A 13,566-nucleotide genomic window follows, 5' to 3' on the forward strand; every position below is an offset into this window, starting at 1 on the left:
CTATGTTCTATACCGACCACAATCCCACCCAGGCCCTATCCCCATAGCCCATGCATTTACCCTATGTAGTCCCCCTGACTCCAAGGGGCAATTTAGCATGGCCAATCCACCTAACCCACACATCTTTGGACTGTGGGAGGAAATCAGAGCAGCCGGAGGAAAACCACGCAGACACGTGGAGAAGGTGCAGACTCCGCTCAGTGACCCAAGCTGGGAATTGAACCCAGATCCCTGGCACTGTGAAGCAGCAGTGCTAACCACTGTGCCACCGTGCTGCCCATCATTTACAAGACGCAAGTCAGGGGTGTGATGGAATACTCCCCACTTGGTCTGGAAGAGTGCAGCTCCAACAACACTCAACAGGGTGATGAAGGCAGCCTTTGGCACACTTGCCTTCATTGGTCAGAGCATTGAGTACAGGTGTTGGGACGTTATGTTACAAATGTACAAGACATTGGTAATGCCACATTTGGAGAACTGCATACAATTCTGGTCACCCTGCGACAGGAAGGATGTTATTAAATTGGAAAGGGTGCAAAAAAGATTGACAAGGATGTTACTGGGACTGGAAGGTTTGAATTATAAGAAGAGACTGGCTAGGTTGGGACTTTTTTCCCTGGAGCATAGGAGGATAAGGGGTGACCTTATAGAGGTTTATAGAATCACGAGGGGCATAGATAAGGTGAATAGCCAAGGCCTTTTCCCCAGGGTAGGGGAGTCCAAAACTAGAGGGCATTGGTTTAAGGTGACAGGGGAAAGATTTAAAAGGGACCTGAGGGGCAACTTTTTCACACAGATGGTGCATAAATGGAATACCAGAGGTGGTGGTAGGGGCGGGTACAGTTACAACATTTAAAAGACATTTGGACAGGTACATGGATAGGAAAGGTTTAGAGGGATATGGGCCAAACAGAGACAAATGGGGCTAGTTCAGTTTAGGAAACCTGGTCGGCATGGACAAGTTGGGCCAAAGGGCCTGTTTCTATGCTGTATATCTCTATGACTCTAAGCTTGACACCATCCAGGACAAAGCAGGCCGCTTGATTGGCACCCCTTCCACAAACATTCACTCCCTCCACCACCAAAGCACAGTGATAGCCGTGTGTACCATCTACAAGATGCACTGCAGGAACTCACCAAGGCTCCTTAGACAGCAGCTTCCAAACCCATGACTGCTAACACCTCGAAGTGTGAAGAAGCATCTCCACATCATAACACCTAGAAGGACCTGGGCAGCAGATAGCTGGGGACACCACCACCTGGAAGTTCCCCCTAAGTCACTCACCATCCTTCATTGTCATTGGGTCAAAATCCTGGAACTCCCTCCCTAACAGCACTGAGGGTGTACCTACATCTCAGAACTGTTGTGATTCAAGAAGGCAGCTCACCACCACCATCTCAAAGGCAATAAATGCTGGTTGAACCAGTGATACCCATATCCCATCCAAGAATGTTTTTATAAAAATTGCAGCCTAACCTGTTTTTTATAAAGATTTAGCATAAAATATCCTTGTTTTTGTTCTCTATGTCACCATTTATAAAATTCAGGATCCCATATTCTTTATAAACAGCCTTCACCGATGTGTGTACATGCTTGGCTCTCTCTGTTCCTGTAGCTATTTAAAATTGTACCATTTAGTTTACACCCTCTTATCATTCTTCCTTCCAAACTATATTATTCTATATTACAACAACAACTTGCATCCTTTATTCTTCACAATTCTCTGCTTTAAATTTCATCTGTGATGCGTCTGTTTACCTTCTCCCGGATTTGGCGATTGAAAACTGTTCTCAAAGTTACTGGGTTTCCATCAAGCAACAGAGTTTAAGAAATAAAAACAAAAATTGCTGGAAAATTGCAGTTTAAAGTTTATTTGTTAGTGTCACAAGTAGGCTTACATTAACACTGCAATGAAGTTACTGTGAAAATCCCTCAGTCGCCACCCTCCGGCACCTGTTCGGGTACAGAGGGAGAATTTAGCATGGCCAATGCACCTAACCAGCACGTCTTTCAGAATGTGTGAGGAAACCCATGCAGACACAGGGAAAATGTGCAAACTCCACACTGACAGATACCCAAGCTGGGAATCGAACCCAGGTCCCTGGCGCTGTGAGGCTGTAGTTCTTGCCACTATGCCACTGTTGAGAAAGAATAGAGCCAATGTGTGGATGACCCTTTGTCAGAGATCTGTGAAGGCAGGTTGGCCATTGTGAATCCCACCTGAAGGGTGCTGCTAATGCCAGCGGGACACACTTCAGTTTTCCCGCTGGCGTGGGCACTTCGTGCCAATTCGGGTGAAGCATGGGCAATATCTCCTTATTGGGCTCGCAGTCATACTTTGATTCTGTGAGGCACCTTGGGACGTGTCATTCCGCTAAAGGAGCTACTTAAATATGTTGTTGTTGTAGTTCTCAATTGAACTCTGATACTGGGAAGAGGGTGTGTTCAGCTGGGATGCCTGTTTGACATCCCACCCAACTCTATACTCCATTGACTTGTAATCCAATCCAAGCACAAATCATTGAAGGTGACAAGTCCAGTCGAGAGTGCGGTTAATAAGGTGTATGGGATCCTGGGCTTCATAAATAGAGGCACAGAGAACAAATGCCGGGAGGTTATTATGAACCCAAACAAAACACTAGCTTGGCCTCAACTTGAGTATTGGGCTGAATTTTTATCCCAATCCTGTCGCCAGGGTATAATACGGGTTGGGAACCCACAAATTCTAGCAGCCGTGCCCAGATTTGGGAGGAGGTTGTCTCCGGGAGCCCCATTCAATGAAATTCAGTGACTGGCCAACTGAGTCTGGGGGCTAGTAGGAGGCCATTCAGCACTGGAAGGTCAGCAGCCCCAATGTCAGAGGTGTGGACTGCTGAAGTAGGTATGGAGGCAAGAGGGCACCTTTAGTCCCAGTGTCAGTGGCCACTGGTTAGGCAGGTAAGAAAATCAGCAGGATTAGGGCTTTTGTAGGTAGGGGGGAAAAGCCCAAACACCACCCCTTCCCCACCCGCTCACTGCATCTCCAACATGGCTCCCAAAAGGACTATCGGGCAGCTAAGCGGTTTGATCTGCCAAAACATTCCTCGGGAAATCTCTATCCCAGTACTCCAGTTCAGTACTGATGTGTTATAACTAGCGGCAATGCACCAAATAACCTTGCTGCTTGAGGGATCCTATGTAAGCATAGCCCTGTTTGCTTCAGTCTATGCAAAGACTTCATTTTAAGATATTTCTGCCTGTGCAATTATATTTAAATGCTAGATTGCAGGTGTCAACTAACACTGCTATCTTTTAAAGCTAACACTTGACCACATTTTAAAACTCAGAAGGCACGTTGGGTTAGCTGAAAATTGACCGCATTCCTGAAAAGTACACAGCAAGCAAAGCAAGTTTTGAAAACAACAGCTACAAAACTTGTTTTCTCTAGACAGAAACAGACTGTGAAGGACACTCACAATAACGAGATAAGAATTAAAATATAGTTTGGAACTGTGTGTTCAACTAGCAGTTTGTTTTCGAGTTCAGTGTGCCTCAGTGTAGAGACTGGCTTGGCAGCCAGTCTCGAAGTTTGCTTTTTCTTTTCGCTTCTGTAATGTTAATTTTGAGTTCAGTTCATTTTAAACTCCATACTCGTGCTGTCCTTTTCTATTCAAAGGAATGAACGGACGCTACACTGCTCTAAGACCTAGTGTAGCATTCCTCTCTCCAGTATTTTAGAAGCAGTGCTATCCTCTATCTGAATCGCACTGGTGGTACACACTAATAAGGACTTTATTCTCCAAAGGCATTAAACATCAACCTGTCTAAAGCAACGAACCTCTACTTCATCTGACCGTCCATAAATGTGTGTCGCCATGCTCCAAAACTCTTCAGCGGCACGGAGGCACCGCTGCCTCACTGCACCAAGGACGCAGGTTCAATTCGGCCTCAGGTCACTGTCTGTATGGAGTTTGCATGTTCTCCCCGTGTCTCTGTGGGTTTCTTCTGGGTGCTCCAGTTCCCTTCCAAAGATGTGTGGGTTAGGTTGATTGGCCATACTAAATTGACCCTTGTCAGGGGGACTAGCATAGTTAGGGTTATGGGGATAGAGCCTGGGTGGGATTGTTGTTGGTGCAATCTCGATGGGACGAATGACCTCCTTCTGCACTATAACAAAGTTTGAAGCTGAGTATAACACGGTAGTACATCTTGCCAGGAAACGCTGACATCTAAATTCGAACTGCTGGTAGACTGGGAGCCAGCACAGCTCAGTGAGTTCAGGAGTGAGAGGAAGTGGAGTTTAGTGTCAGTTAAATGCCATTTTAAAAGAATTACTGAAGAGTTAAGATTCGATTTATTTCCATTGCAAAAATTTTCCGACAACCCGGACATTATATCCTAACTCCCTCCGCACACAGCCAGACTGATTTTACCTTTAAAATCCAAAGACAACCATCTGACCCATCTGGGTCCTGGGGCAGCATGGTGGCACAGTGGTTAGCACTGCTGCCTCACAGCGTCAGGGACCCGGGTTAAATTCCGGCCTCGGGTCACTGTCTGTGTGGAGTTTGCACATTTTCCCCGTTTCTGCGTGGGTTTCCTCTGGGTGCTCCGGTTTCCTCCCACACTCCAAAGGTATGTGGGTTAGGTGCACTGGCCATGTTAAATTGTGGAGATGCCGGCGTTGGACTGGGATAAACACAGTAAGAGTTTTATTGCCATGTTAAATTGCCCATAGTGTCCGGGGATGCGTAGGTTAGAGAGATTAGCGGAGTAAATATGTGGGGGAGTTATGGGAATCAGGCCTGGGTGGGATTGTTGTCGGTGCAGACTCGATGGGCCGAATGGCCCCTTCTACACTATAGGGTTTCTATGATTCTGTTCTATTCTATGAAATGCCTCGTAAAAACTATCAGTATGACATCCGATCCACAAACAGGAAGAATATTTAAAGGATAATACCCTGCCAATAGAAACTGTATTCTGTTTCACAAAACACTTAAGTTATTTGTAAAATATTTTATTGTGTCTATTTAACAGGTCTCCTCATATATTAAACAGAAACTTCACCTGGGAGTTGACCATGTTGACCCGGCTGGACTCAATCGTCGGCCGCCTTGCAGATGGTAACGGTCCCGTTGAATAGGCGCCATAGCTCGGTAGGACACCACTTGCTGAGAGAGAACTGCCCGATGAACGTTCTTGAAGGGACAGCTTCCTGCTAGAAAGTTTGGGCCTTGAGGCTATTTTCTTTGTTACGCTGCTCACACCCTTGTAGGTTTTGGAGTAATCTTCACTTACACCGTTTGTGTGAGTGTCTCCTCCGTCCTGTGATTGGTCTGTGTCCTTGGGGACAGTGCTCTGGCATTCCCTTTCCAAATTCCCGAAAGAGGATTCCTCAGAGACCTGCACGGCAGCCACTTGCTGGGCCAGGCGTTCCTGCTGGAGCTCCGCCACTTTATCCATCTCCGGCCCTTCCTCCGCATAGTTTCTGCCTGGACCTGTGCTCGCCATCACCAAATAGATGGAACAGGATCGGTGGAGGAAGCTTTGGGAGCCACTAATTAACCGTCATGAAGTTTCTTTTGGTGAGAGGATTTCTGTTTGATCTGAAATAAAGAGTCAATCATTAACATCACAAACAGAATATGAATATACATTATATAATTCATTCACCATCATCCAATCTAGAGAATGACCATACAATAACACAGCATTGGGGGAGATCATCTGAAAACAACTATCCAATCAGTCTTTCTCTCCCACTCTTCCTCAAAGTATTCGCTAAACATTTATCCAGTTAGATTTTGGAAGTTATCACAGAATCTGTTTCTACCAGTCTTCAAACAGTACAGTACCCATCATTAACAACTTACTGCATTTAAACCAAATTCTTCTAATCATCTCTTACACTTTTTGCCAATTAAATTGTATTGTAATCCTTTTTTTTGCCGACTATGCCTTTGTGATTCACTTTGGGATATTATTCAAAGAGTATATAGAGAATCCCTACTGTGCACAAGGAGTCTGCACAGACTCTCTGACAGAGTATGTTATTCAGGCCCTCTCCTCCGCCCTATCCCCAAAACCCCACACAATTTCCATGGCTAATACTTCTTTCCATTTTTTAAAAATTCATTCATGGGATGTGGGTGTCGCTGGCTGGGCCAGCATTTATTGCCCATCCCTAAGAGTATTTAAGAGTCAACCTCATTGTTGTGACTCTGGAGGCTAGACTGGGTAAAGAGGCAGATTCCCTTCCCTAAAAGGCATCAGTGAATCAGATGGATTTTTACGACAATCGGCAATGGTTTCATGGTCATAAGTAGAGATTTAATTCTCATTGACATCTCATTCTCATCTCAAACGGTTGATGAAGGAAGGGCCGTAGATGTCGTCTATATGGATTTCAGTAAGGCATTTGACAAAGTCCCACATGGCAGGTTGGTTAAGAAGGCTAAGGCTCATGGGATACAAGGAGAAGTGGCTAGATGGGTGGAGAACTGGCTTGGCCATAGGAGACAGAGGGTAGTGGTCGAAGGGTCTTTTTCCGGCTGGAGGTCTGTGACCAGTGGTGTTCCGCAGGGCTCTGAACTGGGGCCTCTGCTATTTGTGATATATATAAATGATTTGGAAGAAGGTGTAACTGGTGTAATCAGCAAGTTTGCGGATGACACAAAGATGGCTGGACTTGCGGATAGCGAAGAGCATTGTCGGGCAATACAGCAGGATATAGATAGGCTGGAAAATTAGGCGGAGAGGTGGCAGATGGAGTTTAATCCGGATAACTGCAAAGTGATGCATTTTGGAAGAAATAATGTAGGGAGGAGTTATACAATAAATGGCAGAATCATCAGGAGTATAGAAACACAGAGGGACCTAGGTGTGCAAGTCCACAAATCCTTGAAGGTGGCAACACAGGTGGAGAAGGTGGTGAAGAAGGCATATGGTATGCTTGCCTTTATAGGACGGGGTATAGAGTATAAAAGCTGGAGTCTGATGATGCAGCTGTATAGAACGCTGGTTAGGCCACATTTGGAGTACTGCGTCCAGTTCTGGTCGCCGCACTACCAGAAGGATGTGGAGGCGTTAGAGAGAGTGCAGAGAAGGTTTACCAGGATGTTGCCTGGTATGGAGGGTCTTAGCTATGAGGAGAGATTGGGTAAACTGGGGTTGTTCTCTCTGGAAAGACGGAGAATGAGGGGAGATCTAATAGAGGTGTACAAGATTATGAAGGGTATAGATAGGGTGAACAGTGGGAAGCTTTTTCCCAGGTCGGAGGTGACGATCACGAGGGGTCAAGGGCTCAAGGTGAGAGGGGCGAAGTATAACTCAGATATCAGAGGGACGTTTTTTACACAGAGGGTGGTGGGGGCCTGGAATGCGCTGCCAAGTAGGGTGGTGGAGGCAGGCACGCTGACATCGTTTAAGACTTACCTGGATAGTCACATGAGCAGCCTGGGAATGGAGGGATACAAACGATTGGTCTAGTTGGACCAAGGAGCGGCACAGGCTTGGAGGGCTGAAGGGCCTGTTTCCTGTGCTGTATTGTTCTTTGTTCTTTGAAATCAAATTTCACCATCTGTCATGGTGGGATTCGAACCTGTGTCTCTGAATTCCTAGTCCAGCAACAATACCACGACGCCACTGACACCCCAGGATGTTACACACTGTTAGACATGAAGGGAGAATTTAGCATGGCCAATCCAACGATATTAAAGATATCTGCATTGTGGGAAGAAACGGAACACCTGGGGGAAACCAACGCAGACACACAAAGAATGTGCAAACAGACAGCCACTTAAGGCAGGAATCGAACTGGATTACTGGCACTGTGAGGCAACAGTGCCTCATGTTGTAAATGAAAGATCAGAGGCATCTCAGAGCCCACTCACTTCAAGAACATAGAACATAGAACAGTACAGCACAGAACAGGCCCTTCAGCCCACGATGTTGTGCCGAGCTTTATCTGAAACCAAGATCAAGCTATCCCACTCCCTATCATCCTGGTGTGCTCCATGTGCCTATCCAATAACCGCTTAAATGTTCCTAAAGTGTCTGACTCCACTATCACTGCAGGCAGTCCATTCCACACCCCAACCACACTCTGCGTAAAGAACCTACCTCTGATATCCTTCCTATATCTCCCACCATGAACCCTATAGTTATGCCCCCTTGTAATAGCTCCATCCACCCGAGGAAATAGGCTTTGAACGTTCACTCTATCTATCCCCTTCATCATTGTATAAACCTCTATTAAGTCTCCCCTCAGCCTCCTCCGCTCCAGAGAGAACAGCCCTAGCTCCCTCAACCTTTCCTCATAAGACCTACCCTCCAAACCAGGCAGCATTCTAGAAAATCTCCTCTGCACTCTTTCCAGCGCTTCCACATCCTTCTTGTAGTGAGGTGACAAGAACTGCACACAATATTCCAAATGTGGTCTCACCAAGGTCCTGTACAGTTGCAGCATAACCCCACGGCTCTTAAACTCCAACCCCCTGTTAATAAAAGCTAACACACTATAGGCCTTCTTCACCGCTCTATCCACTTGAGTGGCAACCTTTAGAGATCTGTGGATATGGACCCCAAGATCTCTCTGTTCCTCCACAGTCTTCAGAACCCTACCTTTGACCCTGTGATCCACATTTAAATTTGTCCTACCAAAATGAATCACCTCACATTTGTCAGGGTTAAACTCCATTTGCCATTTTTCAGCCCAGCTTTGCATCCTATCTATGTCTCTTTGCAGCCTACAACAGCCCTCCACCTCATCCACTACTCCACCAATCTTGGTGTCATCAGCAAATTTACTGATCCACCCTTCAGCCCCCTCCTCTAAGTCATTAATAAAAATCACAAAGAGCAGAGGACCAAGTACTGATCCCTGTGGCACACCGCTAGCAACCTACCTCCAGTCCGAAAATTTTCCATCCACCACCACCCTCTGTCTTCGATCAGACAGCCAGTTACCTATCCAATCGGCCAACTTTCCCTCTATCCCACACCTCCTTACTTTCATCATAAGCCGACCATGGGGGACCTTATCAAACGCCTTACTAAAATCCATGTATATGACATCAACTGCCCTACCTTCATCAACACACTTAGTTACCTCCTCAAAAAATTCAATCAAATTCATGAGGCACGACTTGCCCTTCACGAATCCGTGCTGACTATCCCGGATTAATCCGCATCTTTCTAAATGGTCGTAAATCCCATCCCTAAGGATCTTTTCCATCAATTTACCAACCACCGAAGTGCGACTAACCGGTCTATAATTACCAGGGTCATTTCTATTCCCTTTCTTAAACAGAGGAACAACATTCGCCATTCTCCAGTCCTCTGGCACCATCCCCGTGGACAGTGAGGACCCAAAGATCAAAGCTTGCCTCCCAAAGAATCCGAGGATATATTTCATCAGGCCCAGGGGACTTATCGACCTTCAGTTTATTCAAAACTGCCAGTACATCCTCCCTCCGAACATCTATTTCCTCCAGCCGATGAGCCTGTAACACCTTCTCTTCCTCAAAAACATGGCCCCTCTCCTTGGTGAATACTGAAGAAAAGTATTCATTCATCACCTCGCCTATCTCGACTGACTCCATACACAAGTTCCCACTACTGTCCTTGACTGGCCCCAACCTCACCCTGGTCATTCTTTTATTCCTCACATAAGAGTACAAAGCCTTGGGGTTTTCCTTGATCCGACCCGCCAAGGACTTCTCGTGTCCCCTCCTAGCTCTCCTAAGCCCCTTTTTCAGCTCATTCCTTGCTAACTTGTAACCCTCAATCAAGCCATCTGAACCTTGTTTCCTCATCCCTACATAAGCTTCCCTCTTCCTTTTCACAAGACATTCCACCTCTTTCGTGAACCATGGTTCCCTCACTCGGCCATTTCCTCCCTGCCTGACAGGGACATACCTATCAAGGACACACAGTATTTGTTCCTTGAAAAAGTTCCACTTTTCATTAGTGCCTTTCCCTGACAGTTTCTGTTCCCATCTTATGCCCCCTAATTCTTGCCTAATCGCGTCATAATTACCTCTCCCCCAATTGTAAACTTTGCCCTGCCGTACGGCCCTATCCCTCTCCATTGCAATAACAAAAGACACCGAATTGTGGTCACTATCTCCAAAGTGCTCTCCCACAACCAAATCTAACACTTGGCCCGGTTCATTTCCCAGTACCAAATCCAATGTGGCCTCACCTCTTGTCGGCCTATCCACATATTGTGTCAGGAAACCCTCCTGCACACACTGCACAAAAACTGCCCCATCCGAACTATTTGACCTATAAAGGCTCCAATCAATATTTGGAAAGTTAAAGTCCCCCATGACAACTACCCTGTGACCTCCACACATATCCATAATCTGCTTAGCAATTTCTTCCTCCACATCTCTATTACTATTTGGGGGCCTATAGTAAACCCCTAACAACGTGACCGCTCCTTTCCTATTTCTAACTTCAGCCCATATTACCTCAGTGTGCAGGTCCCCCTCGAAGTGCCTTTCCGCAGCCGTTAAACTATCCTTGATTAACAATGCCACACCTCCACCTCTTTTACCAGCTTCCCTACACTTACTGAAACATCTATACCCCGGAACGTCCAACAACCATTCCTGTCCTTGTTCTACCCACGTCTCCGTAATGGTCACAACATCGTAATCCCAAGTACCAATCCACACCCCAAGTTCATCTACCTTGTTCCGGATGCTCCTTGCATTGAAGTAGACACACTTCAACCCACCTTCCTGTCTGCCGGTACCCACCCTTGACCATGATACCTTCCCCAATACCTCACCACCCTCAACACTGACTTCTGGACTACAACTCCTTTTCCCACTCCCCTGACAAATGAGTTTAAACCCCCCTGAAGAGCCGTAGCAAATTTCCCTACCAGGATATTGGTGTCCCTCTGGTTCTGGTGCACCCCGTCCTGTTTGTACAGGTCCCACCTTCCCCAGAACATTGCCGTTCATGTTTTTTCATGAGAAATAAAAATGGAATGTTGCTTACATGGGGGAATATATGAATTGTGGAACCTCATCTGGTAGACTGGTGTGTAAACGGGGGGGTGGAATCGATGGGAATGGAAACAGAGTGAAATCGATGGGAATCGAAACAGAGTGAAATCGATGGGAATCGAAACAGAGTGAAATCGATGGGAATGCAAACAGAGTGAAATCGATGGGAATGGAAAGAGAGTGAAATCGATGGGAATGTAAGCAGAGTGAAATCGACGGGAATGTAAACAGAGTGAAATCGATGGGAATGTAAACAGAGTGAAATCGATGGGAATGTAAACAGAGTGAAATCGATGGGAGAGGAAACAGAGTGAAATCGATGGGAGTGTAAACAGAGTGAAATCGATGGGAATGTAAACAGAGTGAAATCGATGGGAGTGGAAACAGAGTGAAATCGATGGGAGTGTAAACAGAGTGAAATCGATGGGAGAGGAAACAGAGTGAAATCGATGGGAGAGGAAACAGAGTGAAATCGATGGGAGTGTAAACAGAGTGAAATCGATGGGAATGGAAACAGAGTGAAATCGATGGGAATGTAAACAGAGTGAAATCAATGGGAGAGGAAACAGAGTGGAATCGATGGGAATGGAAACAGAGTGGAATCGATGGGAATCGAAACAGAGTGAAATCGATGGGAATGCAAACAGAGTGAAATCGATGGGAATGTAAAGAGAGTGAAATCGATGGGAATGTAAACAGAGTGAAATCGATGGGAATGTAAACAGAGTGAAATCGATGGGAATGTAAACAGAGTGAAATCGATGGGAATGCAAACAGAGTGAAATCGATGGGAATGTAAAGAGAGTGAAATCGACGGGAATGGAAACAGAGTGGAATCGATGGGAATGGAAACAGAGTGGAATCGATGGGAATCGAAACAGAGTGAAATCGATGGGAATGCAAACAGAGTGAAATCGATGGGAATGTAAAGAGAGTGAAATCGATGGGAGTGTAAACAGAGTGAAATCGATGGGAATGTAAAGAGAGTGAAATCGATGGGAATGCAAACAGAGTGAAATCGATGGGAATGTAAACAGAGTGAAATCGACGGGAATGTAAAGAGAGTGAAATCGATGGGAATGCAAACAGAGTGAAATCGATGGGAATGCAAACAGAGTGAAATCGATGGGAGTGTAAGCAGAGTGAAATCGATGGGAATGTAAAGAGAGTGAAATCGATGGGAATGCAAACAGAGTGAAATCGATGGGAATGTAAACAGAGTGAAATCGACGGGAATGTAAACAGAGTGAAATCGACGGGAATGAAAACAGAGTGAAATCGATGGGAGTGTAAACAGAGTGAAATCGATGGGAGAGGAAACAGAGTGAAATCGATGGGAGTGTAAACAGAGTGAAATCGATGGGAGAGGAAACAGAGTGAAATCGACGGGAATGTAAACAGAGTGAAATCGACGGGAATGAAAACAGAGTGAAATCGATGGGAGTGTAAACAGAGTGAAATCGATGAGAATGTAAACAGAGTGAAATCGATGGGAGAGGAAACAGAGTGAAATCGATGGGAGTGTAAACAGAGTGAAATCGATGGGAGAGGAAACAGAGTGAAATCGATGGGAATGCAAACAGAGTGAAATCGATGGGAGTGTAAACAGAGTGAAATCGATGGGAATGTAAACAGAGTGAAATCGATGGGAATGTAAAGAGAGTGAAATCGATGGGAATGTAAACAGAGTGAAATCGATGGGAATGTAAACAGAGTGAAATCGATGGGAATGTAAACAGAGTGAAATCGATGGGAATGTAAACAGAGTGAAATCGACGGGAATGTAAACAGAGTGAAATCGACGGGAATGAAAACAGAGTGAAATCGATGGGAGTGTAAACAGAGTGAAATCGATGGGAGAGGAAACAGAGTGAAATCGATGGGAGAGGAAACAGAGTGAAATCGATGGGAGTGTAAACAGAGTGAAATCGATGGGAGAGGAAACAGAGTGAAATCGATGGGAATGCAAACAGAGTGAAATCGATGGGAGTGTAAACAGAGTGAAATCGATGGGAATGTAAACAGAGTGAAATCGATGGGAGAGGAAACAGAGTGAAATCGATGGGAGTGTAAACAGAGTGAAATCGATGGGAATGTAAACAGAGTGAAATCGATGGGAATGTAAACAGAGTGAAATCAATGGGAGAGGAAACAGAGTGAAATCGATGGGAATGTAAACAGAGTGAAATCGATGGGAATGTAAACAGAGTGAAATCGATGGGAGTGTAAACAGAGTGAAATCGATGGGAATGTAAACAGAGTGAAATCGATGGGAGAGGAAACAGAGTGAAATCGATGGGAGTGTAAACAGAGTGAAATCGATGGGAGAGGAAACAGAGTGAAATCGATGGGAGTGTAAACAGAGTGAAATCGATGGGAGTGTAAACAGAGTGAAATCGATGGGAGTGTAAACAGAGTGAAATCGATGGGAATGTACACAGAGTGAAATCGATGGGAGAGGAAACAGAGTGAAATCGATGGGTGTGTAAACAGAGTGAAATCGATGGGAGAGGAAACAGAGTGAAATCGATGGGAGAGGAAGCAGAGTGAAATCGATGGGAA

The 13,566-nt window shown here is 45.5% G+C and overlaps 1 protein-coding gene across 5 annotated transcripts in view; it reads right to left on the reverse strand.

The window, feature by feature from the left end:
* Window positions 1-13,566, reverse strand: part of camkk1a (calcium/calmodulin-dependent protein kinase kinase 1, alpha a) — a 319,694-nt gene that overhangs the window by 99,328 nt on the left and 206,800 nt on the right. For all 5 annotated transcript variants that reach the window (XM_078225193.1, XM_078225192.1, XM_078225195.1 and 2 more), the window contains exon 3: window positions 5,051-5,589. In XM_078225193.1, coding sequence (XP_078081319.1) covers window positions 5,051-5,494 — 444 coding nt within the window. In that variant the 5' untranslated portion in view covers window positions 5,495-5,589. The remainder of the gene's footprint in view (window positions 1-5,050; window positions 5,590-13,566) is intronic.

This window comes from Mustelus asterias, chromosome 12 (assembly GCF_964213995.1).
Source record: "Mustelus asterias chromosome 12, sMusAst1.hap1.1, whole genome shotgun sequence".
Lineage (NCBI taxonomy): Eukaryota > Metazoa > Chordata > Chondrichthyes > Carcharhiniformes > Triakidae > Mustelus > Mustelus asterias.